The sequence below is a fragment of the Hyla sarda genome, chromosome 2, assembly GCF_029499605.1.
Source record: "Hyla sarda isolate aHylSar1 chromosome 2, aHylSar1.hap1, whole genome shotgun sequence".
Lineage (NCBI taxonomy): Eukaryota > Metazoa > Chordata > Amphibia > Anura > Hylidae > Hyla > Hyla sarda.
In genome coordinates, this window is record NC_079190.1 from 157449718 (window position 1) to 157477658 (window position 27941).

General features: G+C 45.9%; 1 protein-coding gene across 1 annotated transcript in view; it reads left to right on the forward strand.

The window, feature by feature from the left end:
- Nucleotides 1-20589: 20589 nt before the first annotated feature.
- Nucleotides 20590-27941, forward strand: part of HS6ST3 (heparan sulfate 6-O-sulfotransferase 3) — a 725337-nt gene continuing 717985 nt past the window's right edge. Inside the window, exon 1 of the mRNA XM_056555606.1 lies at nt 20590-21505. Within this exon, the coding sequence (XP_056411581.1) occupies nt 20880-21505 (626 nt within the window). The 5' untranslated portion in view covers nt 20590-20879. The remainder of the gene's footprint in view (nt 21506-27941) is intronic.

The following is a 27941-nucleotide window of genomic DNA, read 5'->3' on the forward strand; positions in this document are numbered from 1 at the left end:
ATTGCTCATCTCTGTTTTTGAGGACTTTACTGTACTTCTTGTTGCATAAGCAATCATTCAACTGGCCATCGGTTGCTACATTGCAGAGTAGCACCACTTTTTACTTCTCCAAGCATGCTTCGTCATCCCACTGCCAACCAACATGGCACATAATTTTGGTCATATTCTGCTATTCTAGTGGCAAGCAGACCTTATTAACTTGATCCCTTGGGTGTAGATGTTTCTCTACTCAGGTAACACTGCAGCAAAGTGGCACAAAGTAAGGCTGGGAATTTTACTTTCCTACACATTCTGCCCCATTGCAACAAAGTGTTATCAAAATGTGTGTGATAATGTAATTGAAGCAGGTGTAGACCCTGCTGTTAAAATTGAGTGGCCTCCTCAAAAGATATGTGCGTCTAAAGCACATGATTCCCAAAGAGCTTCCAATGTATGGCAACAAATTTCACAAGAAGAAATGGTACGGCACAACAGCTATAAGACAAATAAAGGATACACTTATCTGTGTCCAGTAGTGAAATGCAACGGCTGGTAGGACTGGGGGAAATTTTCCGCTCCATCGGGTGCTCAGCAGAGATCAAGCCATTTGGCGAGTATAAGCAATAAAGGATAAAAGTATGTTTCCTGTCCCTGTGATGTCCTGTCCTCCCCCCAATGTGTGTCTTAATGACCAAATAATGTTTTTACTGCTCATCAAGGGGTGCTGCAATATCCTTTTTGCTTGTACTTTCAATGTATAGTATGAGTTTCAAAAAACACAACCTCTGCTTTGCTTCAGGAGGTTGTTGGACATCTTGCATCCGTTTATACAGCCTGGAGCGCATACAACCTGGCTGAGAGAACAAGTTAATTGTGGAATGGGATCCTCATATAAGCTTCTGACACAGGGCAGCGGAGTACCCCTTTAAAGATTAGCAAGACTATAGAGTTCAAAAAATTGTCTGTGAGCATTTGGGACAGATTTTGGGATCTTTACAGTTTATAAAACAACCCAAACTACAGTCATATTTATGGGCATATTTTGCCTATACATGTAATGATTACAGCCATAGCATCTATAGGTTTTAAAACAGCCATTTTCCCATTCAGTCCAACTGAACTCAATGGGAAAATATGTTGATTCATTCTTTACCTGTAAGTGGCTGTTTTTATGTGTGAAAACGGCACAAACATCTATGTGTAAACATAACCTTGATAGGATGGTGTGAAAGAAGCAGCAGAAATAAGCCATCTCATCATTGGTGCAACATTGGCAGAGAGTCAGCAAATAGAAAAGGAATCTTATTGGTCGATATGGGCAACAGCTCCAGTGTTATTTTGCATAAGGTTTGAGAAATCTCTTCCTATGTCTTTGTATGAAGAGCCCTTAGGCCTTATGGTAACACCATTAAACAAAAGATATATATCTTTTTTTAACCAGCAGACCTCCTGTAAACCTAATGTGCACAGTGACTGAACAGACAAGGCCTTTTTTCTTTTTTTACTTTAACAAAGATACCAAAGGATAGCACAGTACATATTAACACTAGTTGGGACTAGTAGTGAGAAACTACAGGCAATGATATGATATCAGAGGTAGGAAACTGGGCAGTCCATGTCAAATAGTGACTGATTAAAGTGAACCCGGCAGCTCTCCTGTGGCTTATAGGCATCATTCAGACAATTTGCCCATAAGTCTTCTGCAATGCGGCATTTTCATAATAAACAACTTTACTCCCTATTCCAGGCACTCGGTAAATAGGTATGGGAGTTGAGCTGCAGTGCCATGTAGCCACACTACCTCCTCCTTCCTCCAAGTCACTATTGCTTGATGGACTCTCTGAATGCTTGGAACTTCATGCAGCACTCCCATGAGTACTTACTGGGAGCAGGGATTAAAGTTGTCTATTCTGAAAATGAAAATGTGGTATCTCAAGAGACTAATGGGTACAGTGTGCAAATGCTGTGCCCCACAGCTACAAGGTTCTGGGGAGTAAATATAAACCAAGGGGATCTGACTGCTGACTAGTTCTTTTTAAAAGGGGCCTGGCCTTAAAGGGGTATTCCACTGGAAAACATTTTATTTTAAATGAACTGGTGCCAGAAAGTTAGACGGATTTGTAAATAACTTCTATTAAAAAATCTTAATCCTTCCAGTACTTATCAGCTGCTGTATCCTACAGAGGAAGTTCTTTACTTTTTGAATTTCCTTTCAGTCTGACCACAGTGCTCTATGCTGACACCTCTGTCCATGTCAGAAACTGTCCATAGCAGGAGAAGTTTGCTATGGGGATTTGCTCCTACTCTGGACAGTTCATAAAATGGACAGAGGTGTCAGCAGAGAGCAGTGTGGTCAGGCAGAAAGGAAATTAAAAAAGAAAAAAACTTCCTGTGGAGCAAACAGCGGCTGATAAGTACTGGAAGGATTAATTTTTTTAAATAGAAGTAATTTACAAATCTTTTTAACTTTCTGTCACCAGTTGATATACATTTTTTTTTCTAGTGGAGTACCCCTATAATGGTTAGTTCTAACACATAGTTATCTAGCTCTGCTTTGCATACCCTAAAGCTAGAGGTGCACAGCGACTTTTTGTAGTGATACTTATTTAAAGGGGTATTCCAGGCAAAACCTTTTTTTATATATATCAACTGGCTCTGGAAAGTAAAACAGATTTGTAAATTACTTCTATTAAAAAATCTCAATCCTTCCAATAGTTATTAGCTTCTGAAGTTTTCTGTCTAACTGCTCAATAATGATGTCACGTCCCGGGATGTGAGTCATCAGAGAGCAGTTAGACAGAAAACAACAACTCAACTTCAGAAGCTAATAACTATTGGAAGGATTACGATTTTTTAATAGAAGTAATGTACAAATCTGTTTAACTTTCCGGAGCCAGTTGATACATAAAAAAAAGTTTTGGCCTGGAATACCCCTTTAACTATCCAGCTGAAGCTGCAGCCCTAAGGAACACATTGAGCTGTCAGCAATCATGTGTCCTGAAGCTGTCACTTAGTAGTTAAAATCAACTAGTAGGACTACTAAAAGCTACGGTTTAGCCCTAACCTTCATGCTGGAAATTGCACCAGAAGCATGCCTGCAATGAACTATATCATCATCCGGCATCAAGCATCACATAGTCAGTAATAAGAGTGCTGACAGGTTCATTTTAATTGTAATTTTGCTGCTACAGCCGAAAACGGAATCACATGCATTTCAGTAAAATTTCAATAAAGACCTATTTTGTTGCAATTCTCAATAGTGGGGTAAATGGTTTGTTTGTCTATGAAACTATACGCCCAGGGTTACTTACTAACCTATTATGGTATTGTCCAGCGCAACTTCTTGCAGAACGGAGCTTTTATTGTAAAAGTGCACAGACAGTGTAGACATTCGTGACGCAAATGGGCCTTAGTCATACAAGTTGTAAAATTACATAGAGGAAGGGAGACATCAGCTCCTGCTATATAGGGCAGTGCTTACATGTCTCACTTTCTTAACGCTCAGCATAAAAATATAATTCCAAAAACCAATGACTATTCTTTTAGAGTAAGCATGGCATAACATGAAAAAATCAATAATGTATATGTGCATATAAGCCATGCCTATCCCAAATAGCTAAATATATTAGAAAGAACCAGGAATTGAGCCAAAGAATGTATATATTAAATCACAATTTTTGCAGATATGGTTAATGAGGAAACAGGAATACATTTGTTTTTCATAAATTTCTAATAATGCAATATGGTGTCCATTCTTTTGTTAAAGGGGTATTCCAGGCAGAACCTTTTTTATATATATATATATATATATATATATATATATATATATATATATATATATTGTCACGATGCCGGCGGGCAGGAGGTGGATCCTCTGTGCCAGAGAGGGATTGGCGTGGACCGTGCTAGTGGACCGGTTCTAAGTTACTACTGGTGTTCACCAGAGCCCGCCGCAAAGCGGGATGGTCTTGCTGCGGCGGTAGTAACCAGGTCGTATCCACTAGCAACGGCTCAACCTCTCTGACTGCTGAAGATAGGCGCGGTACAAGGGAGTAGACAAAAGCAAGGTCGGACGTAGCAGAAGGTCGGGGCAGGCAGCAAGGATCGTAGTCAGGGGCAACGGCAGGAGGTCTGGAACACAGGCTAGGAACACACAAGGGAACGCTTTCACTAGGCACAAGGGCAACAAGATCCGGCGAGGGAGTGCAGGGGAAGTGAGGTATACATAGGGAGTGCACAGGTGAAGACACTAATTGGAACCACTGCGCCAATCAGTGGCGCAGTGGCCCTTTAAATCGCAGAGACCCGGCGCGCGCGTGCCCTAGGGAGCGCCGGGACAGGACCGAGGGAGAGCGAGTCAGGTACGGAAGCCGGGGTGCGCATCGCGAGCGGGCGCCACCCGCATCGCGAATCGCATCCCGGCTGGAGGCGGTATCGCAGCGCACCCGGTCAGTGGATCTGACCGGGGCGCTGCCGTAGCGAGGATGTTGCGAGCGCTCCGGGGAGGAGCGGGGACCCGGAGCGCTCGGCGTAACAGTACCCCCCCCCTTGGGTCTCCCCCTCTTCTTAGAGCCTGAGAACCTGAGGACCAGACTTTTATCTAGGATATTGTCCTCAGGTTCCCAGGATCTCTCTTCAGGACCACAGCCCTCCCAGTCCACTAAAAAAAAAGTTTTTCCTCTGACCTTTTTGGAGGCCAGTATCTCCTTTACGGTGAAGATGTCTGAAGAACCGGAGACAGGAGTAGGAGAAATAAGTTTGGGAGAGAAACGGTTGATGATGAGTGGTTTAAGAAGAGAGACATGAAAGGCATTAGGGATACGAAGAGAAGGAGGAAGAAGAAGTTTGTAAGAGACAGGATTAATTTGGCACAAGATTTTGAAAGGACCAAGATAGCGTGGTCCCAATTTGTAGCTGGGAACACGGAAGCGGACATATTTAGCGGAGAGCCATACCTTGTCTCCGGGAGAAAAAATGGGGGGAGCTCTTCTTTTCTTATCAGCAAACTTCTTCATGCGTGAAGAAGCCTGTAAGAGAGAATTTTGGGTCTCTTTCCATATGGTGGAAAGATCACGAGTTATTTCATCCACAGCGGGCAAACCAGAGGGCAAGGGAGTAGGGAGGGGGGGAAGAAGGTGACGGCCGTACACCACGAAAAATGGGGATTTGGAAGAAGATTCAGAGACTCTGAAGTTGTACGAGAATTCGGCCCATGGAAGAAGATCTGCCCAGTCATCCTGGCGGGAGGAAACAAAATGCCGTAAATAATCACCCAGGACCTGGTTAATTCTTTCTACTTGCCCATTGGATTGAGGATGATAAGCAGAAGAAAAGTTTAATTTAATCTTGAGTTGTTTACAGAGAGCCCTCCAGAATTTTGACACGAATTGGACGCCTCTATCCGAGACGATCTGCGTGGGCAACCCGTGAAGACGAAAAATGTGTACAAAAAATTGTTTTGCCAACTGAGGCGCTGAAGGAAGACCAGGAAGAGGAATAAAATGTGCCATCTTGGAAAATCGATCAACGACCACCCAAACAACAGTGTTGCCACGGGATGGGGGTAAGTCTGTAATAAAGTCCATACCAATCAGAGACCAAGGCTGTTCGGGGACAGGCAGAGGATGAAGAAGACCAGCAGGCTTCTGGCGAGGAGTCTTATCCCAGGCACATACAGTGCAGGCCCGCACAAAATCAACAACATCCGTTTCCAGAGTCGGCCACCAATAGAAACGAGAGATAAGTTGCAAGGATTTCTTGATGCCCGCATGGCCTGCGAGATGGGAGGAGTGACCCCATTTGAGGATTCCGAGGCGTTGGCGTGGAGAGACGAAGGTCTTCCCTGGAGGAGTTTGCCTGATGGAGGCTGGAGAAGTGGAGATCAGGCAGTCAGGAGGAATGATGTGTTGCGGAGAGAGCTCTACTTCCGAGGCATCCGAGGAACGAGAGAGAGCATCGGCCCTAATGTTCTTATCGGCAGGGCGAAAGTGAATTTCAAAATTAAACCGGGCAAAGAACAGAGACCACCTGGCCTGGCGAGGGTTCAGCCGTTGGGCAGACTGGAGATAGGAGAGATTCTTGTGATCGGTGTAAATAATAACTGGAAATTTTGATCCCTCCAGCAGATGCCTCCATTCCTCAAGTGCTAATTTAATGGCCAGTAGCTCTCGATCCCCGATGGAGTAGTTCCTCTCCGCCGGAGAGAAGGTCCTAGAAAAAAACCCACAAGTAACAGCATGCCCAGAAGAATTTTTTTGTAGAAGGACCGCTCCAGCTCCTACTGAGGAGGCATCAACCTCCAATAGGAAGGGTTTAGATGGGTCAGGTCTGGAGAGCACGGGAGCAGAAGAAAAGGCAGACTTGAGCCGTTTAAAGGCGTCTTCCGCTTGAGGAGGCCATGACTTAGGATTGGCATTCTTCTTGGTTAAAGCCACGATAGGAGCCACAATGGTGGAAAAATGTGGAATAAATTGTCTGTAATAATTGGCGAACCCCAAAAAACGTTGGATAGCACGGAGTCCGGAGGGGCGTGGCCAATCTAAGACGGCAGAGAGTTTGTCTGGGTCCATTTGTAGTCCCTGGCCAGAGACCAAGTATCCTAGGAAAGGAAGAGATTGACATTCAAACAGACATTTCTCCATTTTGGCATAAAGTTGATTGTCTCGAAGTCTCTGAAGAACCATGCGGACATGCTGGCGGTGTTCTTCTAGGTTGGCAGAAAAAATCAGAATATCGTCCAGATATACAACAACACAGGAATATAAGAGATCATGAAAAATTTCATTAACAAAGTCTTGGAAGACGGCAGGGGCGTTGCACAGGCCAAAGGGCATGACCAGATACTCAAAGTGTCCATCTCTAGTGTTAAATGCCGTTTTCCATTCGTCCCCCTCCCTGATGCGGATGAGATTATAAGCACCTCTTAAGTCCAGTTTGGTAAAGATGTGGGCACCTTGGAGGCGATCAAAGAGTTCAGAGATAAGAGGTAGAGGGTAGCGGTTCTTTACCGTGATTTTATTAAGTCCGCGGTAGTCAATGCAAGGACGTAGGGAGCCATCTTTTTTGGACACAAAGAAAAATCCAGCTCCGGCAGGAGAGGAGGATTTGCGGATAAACCCCTTTTTTAAATTTTCCTGGATGTACTCGGACATAGCAAGAGTCTCTGGGGCGGACAGAGGATAAATTCTGCCCCGGGGTGGAGTAGTGCCCGGGAGGAGGTCAATAGGACAGTCATAAGGCCTGTGAGGAGGTAGAGTCTCAGCTTGTTTCTTGCAAAATACGTCAGCATAGTCCATATAGGCCTTAGGGAGACCGGTTACAGGGGGAACCACAGGGTCACGGCAGGGAGTACTGGGAACCGGTTTAAGGCAGTCCTTGAAACAAGAGGTACCCCAGCTCTTGATCTCCCCTGTGGACCAATCCAGGGTTGGGGAATGGCGTTGAAGCCACGGTAGTCCAAGGAGAATTTCGGAAGTGCAATTGGGGAGGACCAAAAACTCAATTTTTTCATGATGAGGTCCGATGCACATTAGGAGGGGCTCCGTGCGGTAACGTATGGTACAGTCCAATCTTTCATTGTTAACACAATTGATGTAGAGGGGTCTGGCGAGACTGGTTACCGGGATGTTGAACCTGTTGATGAGAGAGGCCAAAATAAAGTTTCCTGCAGATCCGGAATCCAAGAAGGCCATTGTAGAGAAGGAGAAGGTAGATGCAGATATCCGCACAGGCACAGTAAGACGTGGAGAAGCAGAGTTGACATCAAGGACTGTCTCACCTTTGTGCGGAGTCAGCGTGCGTCTTTCCAGGCGGGGAGGACGGATAGGACAATCCTTCAGGAAGTGTTCGGTACCGGCACAGTACAGGCAGAGATTCTCCATGCGGCGTCGTGTCCTCTCTTGAGGTGTCAGGCGAGACCGGTCAACTTACATAGCCTCCACGGTGGGAGGCACAGGAACGGATTGCAGAGGACCAGAGGAGAGAGGAGCCGGGGAGAAAAAACGCCTCGTGCGAACAAAGTCCATATCCTGGCGGAGCTCCTGACGCCTTTCGGAAAAACGCATGTCAATGCGAGTGGCAAGATGAATGAGTTCATGTAGATTAGCAGGAATTTCTTGTGCGGCCAGAACATCTTTAATGTTGCTGGATAGGCCTTTTTTAAAGGTCGCGCAGAGGGCCTCATTATTCCAGGATAGTTCAGAAGCAAGAGTACGGAATTGTATGACGTACTCGCCAACGGAAGAATTACCCTGGACCAGGTTCAGCAGGACAGTCTCAGCAGAAGAGGCTCGGGCAGGTTCCTCAAAGACACTACGAATTTCCGAGAAGAAGGAGTGTACAGAGGCAGTGACGGGGTCATTGCGGTCCCAGAGCGGTGTGGCCCATGACAGAGCTTTTCCAGACAGAAGGCTGACTACGAAAGCCACCTTAGACCTTTCAGTAGGAAACTGGTCCGACATCATCTCCAAGTGCAGGGAACATTGAGAAAGAAAGCCACGGCAAAACTTAGAGTCCCCATCAAATTTATCCGGCAAGGATAGTCGTAGGCCTGAAGCGGCCACTCGCTGCGGAGGAGGTGCAGGAGCTGGCGGAGGAGATGATTGCTGAAGCTGTGGTAGTAGCTGCTGTAGCATCACGGTCAGTTGAGACAGCTGGTGGCCTTGTTGCGCTATCTGTTGTGACTGCTGGGCGACCACCGTGGTGAGGTCGGCGACAACTGGCAGAGGTACTTCAGCGGGATCCATGGCCGGATCTACTGTCACGATGCCGGCGGGCAGGAGGTGGATCCTCTGTGACAGAGAGGGATTGGCGTGGACCGTGCTAGTGGACCGGTTCTAAGTTACTACTGGTGTTCACCAGAGCCCGCCGCAAAGCGGGATGGTCTTGCTGCGGCGGTAGTAACCAGGTCGTATCCACTAGCAACGGCTCAACCTCTCTGACTGCTGAAGATAGGTGCGGTACAAGGGAGTAGACAAAAGCAAGGTCGGACGTAGCAGAAGGTCGGGGCAGGCAGCAAGGATCGTAGTCAGGGGCAACGGCAGGAGGTCTGGAACACAGGCTAGGAACACACAAGGGAACGCTTTCACTAGGCACAAGGGCAACAAGATCCGGCGAGGGAGTGCAGGGGAAGTGAGGTATACATAGGGAGTGCACAGGTGAAGACACTAATTGGAACCACTGCGCCAATCAGTGGCGCAGTGGCCCTTTAAATCGCAGAGACCCGGTGCGCGCGCGCCCTAGGGAGCGGGGCCGCGCGCGCCGGGACAGGACCGAGGGAGAGCGAGTCAGGTACGGAAGCCGGGGTGCGCATCGCGAGGGGGCGCCACCCGCATCGCGAATCGCATCCCGGCTGGAGGCGGTATCGCAGCGCACCCGGTCAGTGGATCTGACCGGGGCGCTGCCGTAGCGAGGATGTTGCGAGCGCTCCGGGGAGGAGCGGGGACCCGGAGCGCTCGGCGTAACATATATATATGTATATCAACTGGCTCTGGAAAGTTAAACAGATTTGTAAATGACTTCTATTAAAAAATCTAAATCCTTCCAATAGTTATTAGCTTCTGAAGTTTTCTGTCTAACTGCTCAATGATGATTTCACGTCCCAGAAGCTGTGCATGATGGGAGAATATCCCCATAGGAACTGCACAGCTCCTGGGACGTGAGTCATCAGAAAGCAGTTAGACAGAAAACAACAACTCAACTTCAGAAGCTAATAACTATTGGAAGGATTAAGAAGAAGTAATAGAAGTAATTTACAAATCTGTTTAACTTTCCGGAGCCAGTTGATATATAAAAAAAGTTTTGGCCTGGAATACCCCTTTAAGTCATCTAGGTATGCGGCTTTCCAATTTGAGAATCCAGAAGACCTTGCGGTCTAACAGCTTCTGTTTAGTATAACCACCTCTGATGAAGGCTGTAATTCTTTCCAGTCCCTGTAACATCAGAGAGGCCGTACTGCCTGCATGTCTATTGGCACAATGTTTAGACACCATTGAAACATGTCGTGAGTTGAAGTACTGCACGTCCGATCCATACACGGATCTGCAAAAATTGTGATATATTATATACATTCTTTGGCTCAATTCATAGTTCTTTTTTAATATATCTAGCTATTTGGATAGGCATGGCTTATATGCACATATACAATATTGATTTTTTCATGTTATGCCATGCTTACTCTAAAAGAATAGTCATTGGGTTTTAGAATTGTATTTTTATGATGTGCATCTCTTACATAGGTGATTGGGTGTTTATGGTTTTTAGAAACTTCACATTTATGTTTACTATGTAGTTGTGATTGATACATGGGAATATGCTTTCTACAATGTGTCTATGGATAGATATTGTCCCCAGCAATACAGAGGTATCGAGCTTGATTCTTGGCTGCGATCCACCTGTATACTGAGGGTTGAGAAAGTGAGACATGTAAGCACTGCCCTATATAGGAGGAGCTGATGTCTCACTTCCTCCATAAATAGCTCATTTGTAATTATACAGCATCATGAATGTCTACACTGTCTGTGCACTGAGGTGAAATTTTGCCATAAAAGCTCCGTTCTGCAAGAACTGGCACTGGACACTCTTTCTTCTATGTCTCTAAGCCATTGGCGTGGTCCACGACAGTCTGAGCGCTATGGGACATAGGGAGTGAGCTGAGGACTTGCATACGTTCTCTATATATTATGGTACTAGCTTTTGCCCGCGGCTTCGCTCATGTTAAATTTGGGGTAACATAGATTTACTTTTTACGATCCTATAGCAATGAGGCAGCTCTGGGTAAAGTCTACAGGCATCCAAACAACACGAAACATTCAATCTGCTGTTTTATGGAACTGAAGATCGACATCCTTTGAGGACTTTTACCGAGTCTACGCGCAGGGGAATCCACCTTCTCGCGCTGCTTATATACTGCCAACAGTCCTCATATCCCATCCTTATATCCTGTCCTCCTATCTCGACCTCCTATCTCGACCTCCTATCCTGACTTCCTATCCCGACCTCCTATCCCAGTCTCCTATCCCGACCTCCTATCCCGTCCTCATATCCCATCCTCCTATCCCTCCTATCCCGACCTCCTATCCCGTCCTCCTATCTCGACCTCCTATCTTGACCTCTTATCCCGTCCTACTATCTCATCCTCCTATCCCGTCCTCCTATCCCATCCCCCTATCTCGACCTCCTATCCCGTCCTCATATCCCGTCCTCCTATCTCGACCTCCTATCTTGACCTCCTATCCCGACCTCTTATCCCGTCCTCCTATGCCTTCCTCCTATCTCGACTTCCTATCTCGACCTCCTATCTTTACCTCCTATCCTGACCTTCTATCCCAATCTTCTATACTGTCCTCCTATCCCGACCTCCTATCCTGTCCTCCTATCTTGACCTCTTATCCTGACCATCCCGACCTCCTATCCCAACCTCCTATCCTGTCCTCCTATCCTGACCTCCTATCCCAACCTCATATCCCGTCCTCCAATCCCGTCCTCCTATCTCGACCTCCTATCCCTACCTCCTATCCTGACCTCCTATCCCGTCCTCCTATCCCGACCTCCTATCCTGTCCTCCTATCTTGACCTCTTATCTCGACCTCCTATCCCATCCTACTATCCCAACCTCCTATCCCGACCTCCTATCCCGTCCTCCTATCCCGATCTCCTATCCCGACCTCCTATCCCATCCTCATATTCCGTCCTCTTATCCCGTCCTCCTATCCCGTCCTCCTATCTCGACCTCCTATCTTGACCTCCTAACCCGACCTCTTATCCCAACCTCCTATCCTGACCTCCTATCCCAACCTCCTATCCCTTCCTCCTATCTCGACCTCCTATCTTTACCTCCTATCCCGACCTCCTATCCCAACCTCCTATCCCGACCTCCTATACCGTCGTTCTATCCTGACTTCCTATCCCGTCCTCCTATCTCGACCTCCTATCTCGACCTCCTATCCCATCCTACTATCCCGTCCTCCTATCTCGACCTCCTATCCCATCCTCATATCCCGATCTCCCATCCCGTCCTAATATCCAGACCTGTAATATGTGTACCAGGTATTGAAATATCTCCAGCCGTACAGAAGTTATGTGGGAACATACATTTCCTATTGATTTGCATGGGACTTTAAACAAAAACCCCAACCCTCACAAATGGGGATAGTTAAGGGTTAAATTAACTATCCTATATTTTAAGTGGACATATAGGTAACATGTGACCAAGTATTATCGAAATATCTCCAGCCGTTTAGAAGTTATGCTGGAACATATATGTGAGGATTCGGCAGGCTAGAGGTGGATCCTTGTTGTCAGAGAGGGATTGGCGTGGACCGTACCGGTGGACCGATTCTAAGTTGCTACTGGTATTCACTAGTGTTGCTCGCGAATATTCGCAATTCGAATATTATTCACGAATATCGCATTTTCGCGAATTCGCGAATTTCGCGAATATAGCGCTATATATTCGTAATTACGAATATTCGTTTTTTTTTTATTTTTTTATTTTTTTTTCTTCACAGTACACATCACAGTGATCACCCCTCTCTGCTTCCAGCTTGTGTGGTGTAAAGAAGGCTCTAATACTACTGTGTGAGGCTGGTGTGCGAAAATTCGTATATGCGAAAATTAGTGTATGCTAATTTTCGCATATGCGAATGTTTGAGTATGCTAATTTTCACATATGTTAATTTTCGCATATGCGAAAATAAAACGAGAATATAACGAATATGCGAATATTCGCGAATATATGACGAATATTCGTCCATATATTCGCGAATATTCGCGAATTCGAATATGGCCTATGCTGCTCAACACTAGTATTCACCAGAGCCCGCCGCAAAGCGGGATGGTCTTGCAGCGGCGGTAGCAACCAGGTCGTATCCACCGGTAACGGCTCAACCTCTCTGACTGCTGAGATAGGCGCGGTACAAGGGATTAGGCAAGAGCAAGATCGGACGTAGCAGAAGGTCAGGGCAGGCAGCAAGGATCGTAGTCAGGGGCAACGGCAAGAGGTCTGGAACACTGGCTTGGGACATATAAAGAACGCTTTCACTGGCACAATGGCAACAAGATCCGGCAAGGAAGGGAAGGGGAAGTGAGGTTATATAGGGAAGTGCACAGGTGAATACACTAATTAGAACCAGGCGCCAATCGCAGAGAGCAGAGAGCCGGCGCACCCTAGGGAGCGGGGCCGCACGTGCCGGGACAGTACAGATGGGGAACGAGTCTGGTAAGCGGGCTAGGGACATTATCGCAGCGCTCCCGGTCAGCGGGTCTGACCGGGGCGCTGCGAACAGGAAAACGCTGCGAGTGCTCCGGGGAGGAGCGGGGACCCCGAGCGCTCGGCGTAACAGTACCCCCCCTTGGGTCTCCCCTCTTTTTGGAACCTGAAAATTTGTGAATGAGGTCCTTGTCGAGAATGTTATCCTCGGGTTCCCACAACCTCTCCTCAGGACCGCAATTCTCCCAATCTACGAGAATTTTTTTTTTACCTCTGACCGTCTTAGACGCGAGAATTTCTTTAACCGAGAAGACATCTGAGGACCCGGAGACAGGAGTAGGAGCGACAAGCTTGGGAGAGAAGCGATTAAGGATAAGCGGTTAAAGGAGAGAAACATGAAAAGCGTTAGGAATACGGAGAGAAGGGGGAAGAAGGAGTTTGTAGGAGACAGGATTGATTTGGCACTTGATTTTAAATGGTCCAAGATAACGTGGTCCCAGTTTATAACTGGGGACACGGAAGCGGATATACTTGGCGGAGAGCCACACTTTGTCTCCAGGAGCAAAGACAGGAGGAGTTCTTCTCTTTTTGTCGGCATGCTTCTTCATCCGGGATGAGGCCTGTAGGAGGGATTTTTGAGTCTCTTTCCAGATGGTGGAGAAATCCCGGGTAACTTCGTCAACAGCGAGCAAACCAGAAGGCATGGGAGTGGGGAGGGGGGGAAGAGGGTGACGGCCGTACACCACAAAGAACGGGGATTTAGCAGAGGATTCAGAGTCTTTGAAATTGTACGAGAATTCAGCCCAGGGTAGAAGATCGGCCCAATCATCCTGGCGGGAGGAAACAAAATGTTGCAAATAGTCACCAAGAACCTGGTTAACTCTCTCTACTTGCCCATTGGATTGGGGATGATAGGAAGACGAGAAATTTTTAGTTGATTAAAGAGAGCTCTCCAGAATTTCGACACAAATTGAATGCCTCTATCCGAGACGATATGCATGGGAAACCCGTGAAGGCGAAAAATGTACACAATAAATTGTTTCGCCAACTGTGGCGCAGAAGGAAAGCCTGGAAGTGGAATAAAATGTGCCATCTTGGAGAAATGATCAACGACCACCCAAATGACTGTGTTGCCATGGGATAAAGGCAGGTCTGTTATAAAGTCCATGGCAATCTGAGACCATGGTAGCTCAGGGACAGGCAGAGGATGAAGGAGGCCGGCATGCTTCTGGCGAGGAGTCTTGTCCCGGGCACAGACTGTACAAGCCCGAACAAAATCAGCAACATCTGCTTCCAGGGTAGGCCACCAAAAAAATCGAGAGATGAGTTGGATGGACTTCTTGACGCCAGCATGGCCGTCGAGGTGCGAGGAGTGTCCCCACCTGAGGATCTTGAGGTGCTGGCGTGGAGGGACGAAAGTCTTTCCAGGAGGTGTTTGTCTGATAGAAGCTGGGGAAGAGGAGATCAGACACTCAGGAGGAACAATGTGTTGCAGGGGGGCTTCCGTTTCGGAGGCATCAGAGGAACGGGAGAGGGCGTCAGCCCTGATGTTGTTGTCAGCAGGGCGAAAATGAATCTCAAAGTTGAAACGGGCAAAAAACAACGACCACCTAGCCTGGTGTGGGTTCAGACGTTGGGCAGACTGAAGATAAGAGAGATTCTTGTGATCTGTGTATATGATAATTGGGTATTTGGAACCCTCCAGCAGGTGCCTCCATTCCTCGAGGGCTAGTTTTATGGCCAGCAGTTCTCGATCACCAATGGAGTAATTTTTCTCCGCCGGAGAGAAGGTCCTAGAAAAGAAGCCACAAGTAATGTTATGTCCAGAAGAGTTTTTTTGTAGCAGTACAGCTCCGGCTCCCACCGAGGAGGCGTCTATCTCCAGTAATAAGGGTTTAGATGGATCAGGTCTGGAGAGTACAGGAGCAGAAGAAAAGGCAGTTTTGAGACGGTTGAATGCCTCGTCCGCTTGGGGAGGCCAGGACGTAGGGTTGGCGTTTTTCTTGGTTAGGGCCACAATTGGAGCCACAATGGTGGAAAAATGTGGAATAAATTGTCGGTAGTAATTGGCAAACCCCAAGAAGCGTTGGATAGCTCGGAGTCCGGAGGGGCGTGGCCAATCTAACACGGCTGACAGTTTGTCTGGGTCCATTTGAAGTCCCTGGCCAGAGACTAAATATCCTAGGAAGGGAAAAGATTGGCATTCAAAGAGACATTTCTCCATCTTGGCATATAATTGATTGTCACGGAGTCTCTGGAGCACAAGACGGACATGACGGCGGTGTTCTTCGAGGTTAGAAGAGAAAATCAAAATGTCGTCCAAGTAAACCACAACACAGATATATAACAGATCACGAAAATTTCCATTCACAAAGTCCTGGAAGACAGCAGGGGCGTTGCAGAGCCAAAAGGGCATAACCAGATATTAAATGTCCGTCTCTGGTATTAAATGCGGTCTTCCACTCATCCACTTCCCTGATGCGGATGAGATTATATGCACCTCTTAAATCCAATTTGGTGAAGATGTTAGCGCCACGTAGGCGGTCAAAGAGTTCCGAGATAAGAGGCAGGGGATAGCGTTTTTTTTATAGTGATCTTATTAAGACCGCGGTAATTGATGCATGGCAGTAAGGAACCGTCTTTTTTGGAGACAAAGAAGAACCCCGCTCCGGCAGGGGAGGAAGACTTGCGGATGAATCCCCTTTTTAAATTTTCTTGGATGCAATCCGACATGGCTTGTGTCTCAGGAGCTGACAGAGGATAGATCCTGCCCCGGGGTCGAGTAGTACCAGGAAGGAGATCAATAGGGCAGTCATAAGGCCTGTGAGGAGGCAAAGTCTCTGCTTGTTTTTTGCAAAAAAACATCAGCATAGTCCAAATAGGCCTTGGGGAGACCTGGTATAGGAGGAGCCACAAGGGTTTGACTGGCGGGACTGGGAGCAGACGTGAGGCATTTTTTGTGGCAAGAAGCACCCCAGTTCTTGATTTCCCCGGTGGTCCAGTCAAGGGTAGGGGAATGGCGTTGGAGCCAAGGCAGTCCGAGAAGAATTTCAGAAGTGCAATTAGAGAGGACAAGAAATTCAATTTTTTCGTGATGAGGTCCAATGCACATTAACAGGGGTTCTGTGCGGTAACGCACAGTACAGTCCAATCTTTCTCCATTAACTGAAGCAATGTAGAGAGGTCTGGCGAGACTGGTCACTGGGATGTTGAACCTGTTAACGAAAGAGGCCAAAATAAAATTTCCTGCAGATCCAGAATCCAAGAAGGGCACAGCTGAAAAGGAGGAGTTAGAAGAAGAAATCCGCACAGGCACAGTAAGACGTGGAGAAGCAGAGTTCACACCTAGAGCTGTCTCACCTTTGTGCGGAATCGGAGTGCGTCTTTCCTGACGTGGAGGACGGATAGGACAATCCTTCAGGAAGTGTTCGGTACTGGCACAGTACAGGCATAGGTTCTCATTGCGGCGGCGTGTCCTCTCTTGTGGTGTCAGGTGAGACCGGTCTACTTGCATAGCCTCCACGGCAGAAGGCACAGGAACAGATTGCAGCGGACAAGAGAAGAGAGGAGCCGGGGAGAGAAACCGCCTAGTGCGAACAAAGTCCATATCCCGACGGAGCTCCTGGCGTCTTTCGGAAAAGCGCATGTCAATGTGGGTGGCCAAATGAATAAGTTCATGCAGGTTGGCAGGGATTTCTCGTGCGGCCAACACATCTTTGATGTTACTGGATAGGCCTTTTTTGAAGGTCGCGCAGAGGGCCTCGTTATTCCAAGATAATTCAGAGGCGAGGGTACGAAAATGGAGGGCGTACTCGCCTACAGAAGAATTACCCTGGACCACGTTCAGCAAGGCAGTCTCGGCAGAAGAAGCTCGGGCTGGTTCCTCGAAGACACTACAAACCTCAGCAAAGAAGGACTGTACAGTGGCAGTGACAGGATCATTGCGGTCCCAGAGCGGTGTGGCCCATGACAGGGCCTTCCCAGACAGGAGACTAACCACGAAAGCCACCTTTGACCGTTCAGTTGGAAATTGGTCCGACATCATCTCCAAATGCAGGGAAAATTGCGAGAGAAAACAACGGCAAAGTTTAGAGTCCCCATCAAATTTGTCCGGCAAAGATAAGCGGAGGCTGGAAGGTGCAGGAGCTGGTGGAGGAGATGGTTGCTGTAGCTGTGGGAGAAGCTGTTGTAGCATAACAGTCAGTTGAGACAGCTGATGGCCTTGTTGCGCTATCTGTTGCGACTGCTGGGCGACCACCGTGGTAAGGTCAGCGACAACTGGCAGCGGGACTTCAACGGGATCCATGGCCGGATCTACTGTCAGGATTCGGCAGGCTGGAGGTGGATCCTCTGTGTCAGAGAGGGATTGGCGTGGACCGTGTCGGTGGACCAGTTCTAAGTTGCTACTGGTATTCACCAGAGCCCGCCGCAAAGTGGGATGATCTTGCAGCGGCGGTACTTACTGCTGAGATAGGCGTGGTACAAGGGATTAGGCAAGAGCAAGGTCGGACGTAGCAGAAGGTCAGAGCAGGCAGCAAGGATCGTAGTCAGGGGCAACGGCAAGAGGTCTGGAACACTGGCTTGGGAAATACAAAGAACGCTTTCACTGGCACAATGGCAACAAGATCCGGCAAGGAAGGGAAGGGGAAGTGAGGTTATATAGGGAAGTGCACAGGTGAATACACTAATTAGAACCAGGCGCCAATCAGCGGCGCACTGGCCCTTTAAATCGCAGAGAGACGGCGCGTGCGTGCCCTAGGGAGCGGGGCAGCGCGCGCCGGGACAGTACAGAGGGGGAACGAGTCTGGTAAGCGGGCTGGGATGCGAGCCCCGCATCGCGGATCGCATCCCAGCTAGGGACATTATCGCAGCGCTCCCGGTCAGCGGGTCTGACCGTGGCGCTGCGAACAGGAAAACGCTGCGACCGCTCCGGGGAGGAGCGTGGGACCCGGAGCGCTCGGCATAATAATATATTTCCCTTAGACTTGTATGGGACTTAAAAAAAAAAAAATAAATAAAAATCACCCCCTTAAGGGTGGAATTTTGAAAAATCCTTTCTTATTTCTTGTCTACGTTTTAAAACAACACCTGTGCAAAAATTCTGGTTTCTAGGTCCAAGGGTTTAGGCTGGGCGTTGATGAGTCAGTGAGTCAGGTCTTCTCTTTTTATATATAAGACTAGCTGAGTACACAGCATTGCCCGGTTTTTCCTTCCTAATCCTTATTGGGGAGGAAAATAAACAAAGGAGGAAGCTTTTGACTTCATATCCCGTCCTCATATATTGTTGTCATATCCCGTCCTCGTATCCCAGCCTCCTATCCCGACCTCCTATCACGTCCTCCTATCCCGTCCTCCTATCCCGTTCTCCTTTCCCGACCTCCTATCCTGACCTCCTATCCTGACCTCCTATCCAGACCCCCTATCCCGACCCACTATCCCGACCTCCTATTCCGACCGCCTATTCTGACCCCCTATCCCGTCCCCCTATCCCGACCCCCTATCCCGACCTCCTATCCTGTCCTCCTATTTTGACCTACTATGCCGACCTTCTATCCCGTCCTCTTATCCCGACCTCCTATCCCGACCCGTAATATGTGTACCAGTTATTGAAATATCTCCAGCAGTAAGGAAGTTATGTGGGAACATACATTTCCCATTGATTTGCATGGGACTTTAAACAAAAACCCTGACCCTTACAAATGGGGGAAGTTAAGGGTTAAATTAACTATCCTATATTTTAAGTGGACATATAAGTAACATGTGACCAAGTATTATCGAAATATCTCCAGTTGTTTGGAAGTTGTGCAGTAACATATATTTCCCATAGACTTGTATGGGACTTTAAACATAAACCCTGTCCCTGGCAAATGGGGGTGAGTAAAGGTTAAATTACCTATCCTATGTTTGTTGTTGACATATGAGTAACATGTGTGCCAAGTTTCATGTTAATATCTTTAGCGATTTGGACGTGATGCTGGAACATAAACACATACATACATACACACACGTTGAGTTTTATATATATATAGATTGGGAATGGAGAGGTACAGCTGAATGCTGGGTGGTACAGATCCCATTAAAACTGGACTACGTCAGACAGTTGCGACATAACTTAACTGTTCAGATTGCAATTGTGGCAAAACAGATAGGAAATTATCCTTGTAGGAGAAAAATCATTGAGGTAAATAACAAAAAGTTTGCTAATTCTGGGTTAACAGTCTACATTTAGGGACAGATCAAATGGAGTGTGCCCTCTTACCAGCTATCTGCTCAAATAATTATTGTATTCTAGATTTGGCAAGCATATTATTTCATCTGTGTTATTTCACACTACATAAATAGAAAACAAGACATAACTGTACACCAGTACCAAGTGATCGAGGCGGGAGCGTGAAATCTCCGGAGTGCCTTTAAATCACTCCATGTTTTCTCTTGGCACAGATTTCTAATTTACCAAGCTAATTCAATGAAATTTAACGCAGCTCCTTTCAATGTGTGACAAATCTGTCTTTGTGTAGACTAGCGAAGCAGTGAAAAATACAGCCACCTTAGAGACCATTAATATTTAGAGCGTTCAGATATGTATAATTGTTTACAGTATAGCGTACAGTAGAAGCTTTGCAGCAAACCAAGTCACCAGCTATTCCCTTCTACTTGTGCAGATAATTATCGTCTATTGCAGTTGTTTCCTTACAGCCTGGTGTAATCTGCTTAGTAACTGAGGTTCTCAGTATAAGGACAATAATATTGTTACAGAACTAAATCTATTGTACTCTGGAAGCAGCCATCAGGAGAGCTCGGATGTACTGTATGCAATAGGAAGTCCAGGGAAATGCCTGTCATTTCTGGATATATAATGATTATTGGAAATTGACCTTTTCATTGTTTCCCTATTTGTTATCACAAGCTGTATTTAGGCAGCGTAGGCTGCAGTGTTGCAAAACAAATCTGTTTTCCAGCCTCCATTGTATCGTATACTGCAAACATGGCTCATAATAGAAAGGTTTAAGGTGATTTTTCAGGCTAATATTAGTCCTTTTATAAACTTTACATTGCTAATCTGTGCTGTTTAGTTATAGTGCACAATCACGGATCACTGAAGTTTTTTTTCCCTTCTTCCCTCTCGGTACAATGCACATTCCAAGATCCTGCAGATGCTCAGTGCTGCAGTAAGTGAACGTGGATGAGAAATGTGATTATTCTACATCCAGCTCCTGCTTGCATTGGTTTCTCACAGACCTTGCCCACCCCTGACTGATTGGGCTCTATTAGCCATCAGTGCATTTCTCATTGGCGTCTGCATTGTAGGAGTCTATCTGCTCCCTGTTTACATTTTCTATTGGTCGAAGATGCCATCTGGTTTATTCCCAGCAGAAGTCTGTGATTGGGTATGAGAACTGAGACATCAGTTTGCTATTGGCGTTGTGTGTATTAGAAATTCGAGCATTCTGTGAAGCAGACGGCGAGGGTTTCCTGTGTGCATGCAATATAAGAAGACAGCTAAGAATGCTGTGTGACGCCTGGCTCCTTCACGTGTCCTCCTCACACTTGTAACTTCTTTACCGCATTGAACTTATTGTATAATGCAGTGACTGCTCTTAGGCTGTCGTGGAACATTTCCTCTAGAGATGGGCACTGTACAGAAGCAAGTTACAACACTGGAATCTAAAGACAAGCTCACTTATGTTACTTGATGTCATCCCATAGAATAACCGTGCAGTCATCCTTCTTTATTCATGAAAAAAGCCTTCCTGGAATCATGGATGACAGAGCCAACAAGTTGATTTTGGCCCCAATTTTTGCTGTACTCTTTGTGATGATTGTCTATCAGTATATATGCCCCACGGGGACCAACTCATGGTATTTTCGGGCAGGCGACTCGTTGAGGGGGGCAGCCCAGTCCTCTGAGCTTCCGTCCATGGGAGACGCTCAGTGGCAGGGGGAAGATGATGATAGTGAAGTTCCTGAGGACAATATTCCTCAGAAATTCCAGCCGACCTTCAAATTTATGGCCAAAGACCTCTACAGGTTTGTGGATTTTAACATCAAAGGGGATGATGTGATTGTTTTCCTGCATATACAGAAAACAGGAGGCACTACTTTTGGGAGGCACCTGGTAAGGAATATCCATCTGGAGCAGCCCTGTGATTGCAAGCCAGGGCAGAAGAAATGCACCTGCCACCGTCCGGGGAGGAAGGAGACCTGGTTGTTCTCTCGCTTTTCCACAGGCTGGAGTTGCGGATTGCATGCAGACTGGACTGAGCTCACCAACTGTGTACCGGCTATCATGGAGAAAAAGGACAGTCAGAAGAACCACAGGTCAGTGCACATCCCATTACCCAAGTCTCAGTCTGGACTAAGGGGAGCGAACAGTTATTTCATCTCTTTCTTTTGCAATAAGCACATTCCTATAGTAGACATTATAATGCACAGAAGTTTTTATGCTACAATATAGATAAGAGGGTTATGTGTTGCTATGCACTGTGGGGGTTACGTGTAAACTGTTATCTACCATCAAAGTAGTTGTATACGGGGCTTCCCTCAGGTGCTGAAGCTGGACAGCACTCTAAAATATGGATATAGATTTCAGCACCATGGACAGTAGCGCTGCTCGCCTGCCAGCTCTAGTTAATGTTCTGCACTGCAATCATTGGAGCAGAGGCAGGAAGGAAAAGAACGCAGAATAAAGCATGCGTGCCTTACCTAATAGACGTGCATATGCTGAATACAGATGGCACTAAATATATATATATATACAGTGATGCCTCAACATACAATAGTTTTAACATACAATGTTTTCTTCTGGATCATTGTAACTTGAAACCAGACTCAACATACAATGTACAGACAGTCCAGATCTGTGAGACATTTCACAACTGGAGGAACTGACCAATCAGAATGGGCATTTTACTAGTAAAACTCCTGTATTATTTAAGTGCATGCACTGACTGGTGTCTGGTAGTGCCCCCTACAGTACAGGGAGAAACTACATGTTCTGTACTACTCCTTACTTGTGCCAGGGTTAGTTGCTCCTTTGGACACCAAGTAAGGGCGGCTCCATATGGGACACTGTGTGTACTGTATAGGACCCTGAAGAAGCTCCTGTCCTCTACATAAACCATTGTTTCCCAACCAGGGTGCCTCCAGCTGTTGCAAAACTACAACTCCCAGCATGTCCGGACAGCCAACAGCTGTCCGGGCATGCTGGGAGTTGTAGTTTTGCAACAGCTGGAGGCACCCAGGTTGGGAAACACTGACATAGACAGTGATTTACAGCTCCCAGCAGATCTTTCTTACTTTTATATGTAATGACTTGCTTTATCTGTATTAGTTATCCACTTATTTTTCTTATAATCCTCACCTTTTCCTATTTTTAGATGACATTTTGGTGGCTTCAGAACCAATTATCAGGTTTCCATAGAGTTCTGGTCTCAACATACAATGGTTTCAACATACAATGGCTGTCCTGGAACCATTTAATATTGTAACTTGAGGGACCACTGTGTATATATATATATATATATATATATATATATATATATATATATATATACACACACACAAAATCCAATCAGCCATAACATTCAAACCACCTAATACTGTGTGGGCTGCTCTCATACTGGCAGATTAAAGCTCTGACCCAGTGAGGAGTCTTGTGGCTTCCGGCAGCAGCAGATCCACAAAGTCCTGTAAGTTGTGAGATGCGGCCTGGATAGATAGGACAAGGCTTGACTGAATTAAGGTATTGGAATTTGGAGGCTAAGTTAACACCTTAAACACTTTCTCATGTTCCTAAAACCATTATAAAATGATTTTTGCTGTGTGGCACGGTGCATCCTGCTGAAAGAGGCCACTATCATTATCGAATAACATTACCATAAAGAAGTCTTTATCAATGTAAGACAAAAAGATAGACAGCGCTCCGTAGTGTATTATCGTTGGTAACTGGATAAGAGATAGTATAGTGGTGCTTACCACACGGAGTTATACTCAACCAAGTGTAACTATGGGAAATCACCAAGGCAGGTATGCCTGCAGCCACTCCACGTCCAATATGATATATGTAAAAGAAGTGAACGGGATAATGGCGCTGGACAAGCCATGTAGAAAGATCCAAAAGTTTATTCACCCATCATGCAACGCGTTTCTCGCCTGATGAAACAGCTTTGCTGAGAAACGCTTTGCATGATGGGTGAATAAACTTTTGGATCTTTCTACACGACTTGTCCAGCACCATTATCCCGTTCCCCTATTGGAGGTACTTTCTTTTACATTTATCAATGTAAGGATGGTGGTACATATCAAAGTAACATCTACACTAAAAAGCAGGACCCAAAGTTTCACAGCAGAATATATCCCAGAGCATCACCCTTCCTCCATTGACTATCTTTTTCCCCATAATGCATCTTGGTGCCATCTCCTCCTCAGGTAATAATGATCATACACCTTCCCATCTGCATGATGTTAAGGAGAATTTGAGCTTTTTGTGCCTCTGACCCTGGCCAATTCACAGTCTGTTTTTCCTCTTTGTAGGTGATAAACATTCCATCCTGGGAACACCCTAAAATACCTGTCATTTTGTTAGATGCCCTGACCGCTCTTCTAGCCAACATAATTTGGCACAAAGTTGCTCAAGTGTTTTTTATATTCCCTCATTTTTCCAGCTTCCAACACGTCAACTACAAGAAAGAACTGAGTGTTCACTTGCTGCCGAATGTATCCCCCCCCCTATATAGAGGTCATCGTAAAGAGATGGTCTACGTTCTTCATTATCTCACTTGGTTTTAATGTTATGGCTGATCAGTACATATATGTAAATCTGATGGTATCTATATCCCATAATACACTGTTTTATCAACTCCAAAATCCATTAACTAATTGGTTGTATCCAATACAGGCACATTGGGTATCAATAATATCCAATGCATGTGGTCAAAATTCAGCAGCTGTATATGTCCATGTGTTGTATTTTACTAAGAATGTTAGTTAAGTTACTGTATTTTACAGATAGAGATACAAATAGATCCCTAAATAATGTCTGTCCTTCCTTGGTCTAGTACAGTGTTTCCCAACCAGGGCGCCTCCAGGTGTTGCAAAACTACAACTCCCAGCATGCCCGGACAGCCAAAGGCTGTCCGGGCATGCTGAGAGTTGTAGTTTTGCAACTTCTGGAGGCACCCTGGTTGGGAAACACTGGTCTAGTAGCCAGTTGTGAGACATAATTAGAGATGAGCGAACTTACAGTAAATTCGATTCGTCACAAACTTCTCGGCTCGGCAGTTGATGACTTATCCTGCGTAAATTAGTTCAGCTTTCAGGTGCTCGGGTGGGCTGGAAAAGGTGGATACAGTCGTAGGAAAGAGTCTCCTATGACTGTATCCACCTTTTCCAGCACCTGAAAGCTGAACTAATTTATGCAGGAAAAGTCATCAACTGCCGAGCCGAGAAGTTTGTGATGAATCGAATTTACTGTAAGTTCACTCATCTCTAGACATAATCTCTGCTTCCCTCTGGGGGATCTTGGTGCACGTGGAATGTCTTCTCTGTTTATTTCTCTGTGTGATGATGAAGATTATCAGGGATCGGGCAGCATTGTTCTGCTACCAGCCTTCCCCTGCTGTACGTGCACTAAGCACAGTAATGGTGATGACTGTAGGTTGTAAAGTGGCTTTAAAGTCTTTCATTCCGCTACAGAATCCGCAGTCTCTCCCGTGGTAAGCTGTGTGTGCACTCAGCACGATAATGATGATGACTGAGGGCTGCGAAGCATGTTTGGCTGCAGTATTTCGCCTGTCTCTGCTAGTATTGGCGATCTGTGATAATCATCATGGCTGAGGCAGTTTTCAGATGTACAACTGCTGTTCATTCAGTGTTTGTGTACAATGTCTTCCTGATGAGGTGGATGTACATAGAAAAAACAAGGGTTTTGGCAATGAATACAAGTTCAGGGGTTTTTCTCTATGAGTCTTATTATAAGTCTGGATTGACTTTTCTTTGTCTTGCTGCTTCTACTTTTTTATTTTCCAGAAATCATTTTGATCCTATTACTATACTGTTTATCATCCGAAACAGTAAGTTTGATTCTATCTTTCTATCTATCCACCTGTCTATCTATCCACCTGTCTGTCTATCTATCTATCTATCCATCTCATAGCTATCTATCCATCTATCTATCTATCTATCTATCTATCTCATATCTATCTATCTATCTATCTATATATCCATCTCATATCTATCTATCTATCGCATATCTATCTATCCATCTCATAACTACAGCAACCAAGTAAACGCAGCAGCACTCCAGCGTAGTGAAGAATAGTGACTTTTATTTATCACCAAAAAGCAATAGCGACGTTTCAACCACCTCACGTGGCCGTCCTCAAGCAGTGCAAGTTACATAGTAAGTGCATTAAATAGGGAGAGACAATGTGACCTCACTTCCTGTGGGCGTACAATAATTTGCAAGTGTAAACAAACGAGTAAGATTACAGTAATGTACCTCTATACATCTCATGTACAGGGAACCCTGTTCTACTGCAAAAAATAAAGTGTAACAACAAAAAGATGTAAAAAGCAAAACATTTGTGCTGCGCATACAATATACGATTGCTATGCAGTGCAGTGTTATAGAACATTATTCCGTGCCAATCAGTCCATACCTCCAGTCCCAGGCGTGGGACCCGAACATACAGATCCCAAACAATCCCCCTGATACCTCCATAGGAACGAAAAAAGCAAAGTGGTAAATGATCGGCGTCCTTGCCGACTGTAGTAATTTCCAATGGCCGGATACAAACTTCCGGTTCAAAGGCCTGTGGTACTCCAATTCACGCATGCGGGGCGTTCCAGCTGGAGACTATGCGCCATCTTGAGTATTGGCAGGCCCTTTCTCGTGGTGCTGGCGCCTGCGCACTAGTCGACCGAGCTCGCGCTTGCGCATCGGCGCCTTGAGCTCCCGGTCGGCCATCTTAGGTGCTGGAAAGTGGACAATTTAAGGCTTGACATAGTCCCTGTGTTGCCAGTACTTCTCCCAGCGGGCCCCCGGTGTCAGTGCAACTGATGATTATTCCCCCACTGGTAGGGGTAGTTCACCAGTGCACCGTGATACCTGCTAAACCGCCAATATAGAACGGGTTATAGCAGAGAGGACACCGGCACCTGATATGGAGAATAAATGTACCCAATGGATGTCTAGCCCGTCCATAGCATCCAGTTCTCCATAGCAGGAAAACGCCACTTTAGTTAAACTGGAGTCCACATCCTGGCCCAAAAAAGATAGTAAAAAATATATAAGATATATAAAAAAAGGAAACAAAAAATACTCCTAATGGAGGTTTCAGGAGTATTTTTTGTTTCCTTTTTTTATATATCTTATATATTTTTTACTATCTTTTTTGGGCCAGGATGTGGACTCCAGTTTAACTAAAGTGGCGTTTTCCTGCTATGGAGAACTGGATGCTATGGACGGGCTAGACATCCATTGGGTACATTTATTCTCCATATCAGGGGCCGGTGTCCTCTCTGCTATAACCCGTTCTATATTGGCGGTTTAGCAGGTATCACGGTGCACTGGTGAACTACCCCTACCAGTGGGGGAATAATCATCAGTTGCACTGACACCGGGGGCCCGCTGGGAGAAGTACTGGCAACACAGGGACTATGTCAAGCCTTAAATTGTCCACTTTCCAGCACCTAAGATGGCCGACCGGGAGCTCAAGGCGCCGATGCGCAAGCGCAAGCTCGGTCGACTAGTGCGCAGGCGCCAGCACCACGAGAAAGGGCCTGCCAATACTCAAGATGGGGCATAGTCTCCAGCTGGAACGCCCCGCATGCGTGAATTGGAGTACCACAGGCCTTTGAACCGGAAGTTTGGATCCGGCCATTGGAAATTACTACAGTCGGCAAGGACGCCGATCATTTACCACTTTGCTTTTTTCGTTCCTATGGAGGTATCAGGGGGATTGTTTGGGATCTGTATGTTCGGGTCCCACGCCTGGGACTGGAGGTATGGACTGATTGGCACGGAATAATGTTCTATAACACTGCACTGCATAGCAATCGTATATTGTATGCGCAGCACAAATGTTTTGCTTTTTACATCTTTTTGTTGTTACACTTTATTTTTTGCAGTAGAACAGGGTTCCCTGTACATGAGATGTATAGAGGTACATTACTGTAATCTTACTCGTTTGTTTACACTTGCAAATTATTGTACGCCCACAGGAAGTGAGGTCACATTGTCTCTCCCTATTTAATGCACTTACTATGTAACTTGCACTGCTTGAGGACGGCCACGTGAGGTGGTTGAAACGTCGCTATTGCTTTTTGGTGATAAATAAAAGTCACTATTCTTCACTACGCTGGAGTGCTGCTGCGTTTACTTGGTTGCTGTATTTCATCGGGGCCCGAGGACCAGGGCCCATCCACAGACTGCACCTAATTCAACTTGAGAGTGCTGCTCCACCTGCTTTTCATCTCATAACTATCTATCTATCTCATATCTATCTATCTATCTATCTAATATCTATCTATCTATCTATCTCATATCTATCTATCTATCTATCTATCTATCTCATATCTATCTATCTATCTATCCATCTATCTATCTATCTATCTATCTATCTCATATCTATCTATCTATCTATCTATCTATATATCCATCTCATATCTATCTATCTATCCATCGCATATCTATCTATCTATCTTTCTATCTCATATCTATCTATCTATCTAATATCTATCTATCTATCTCATA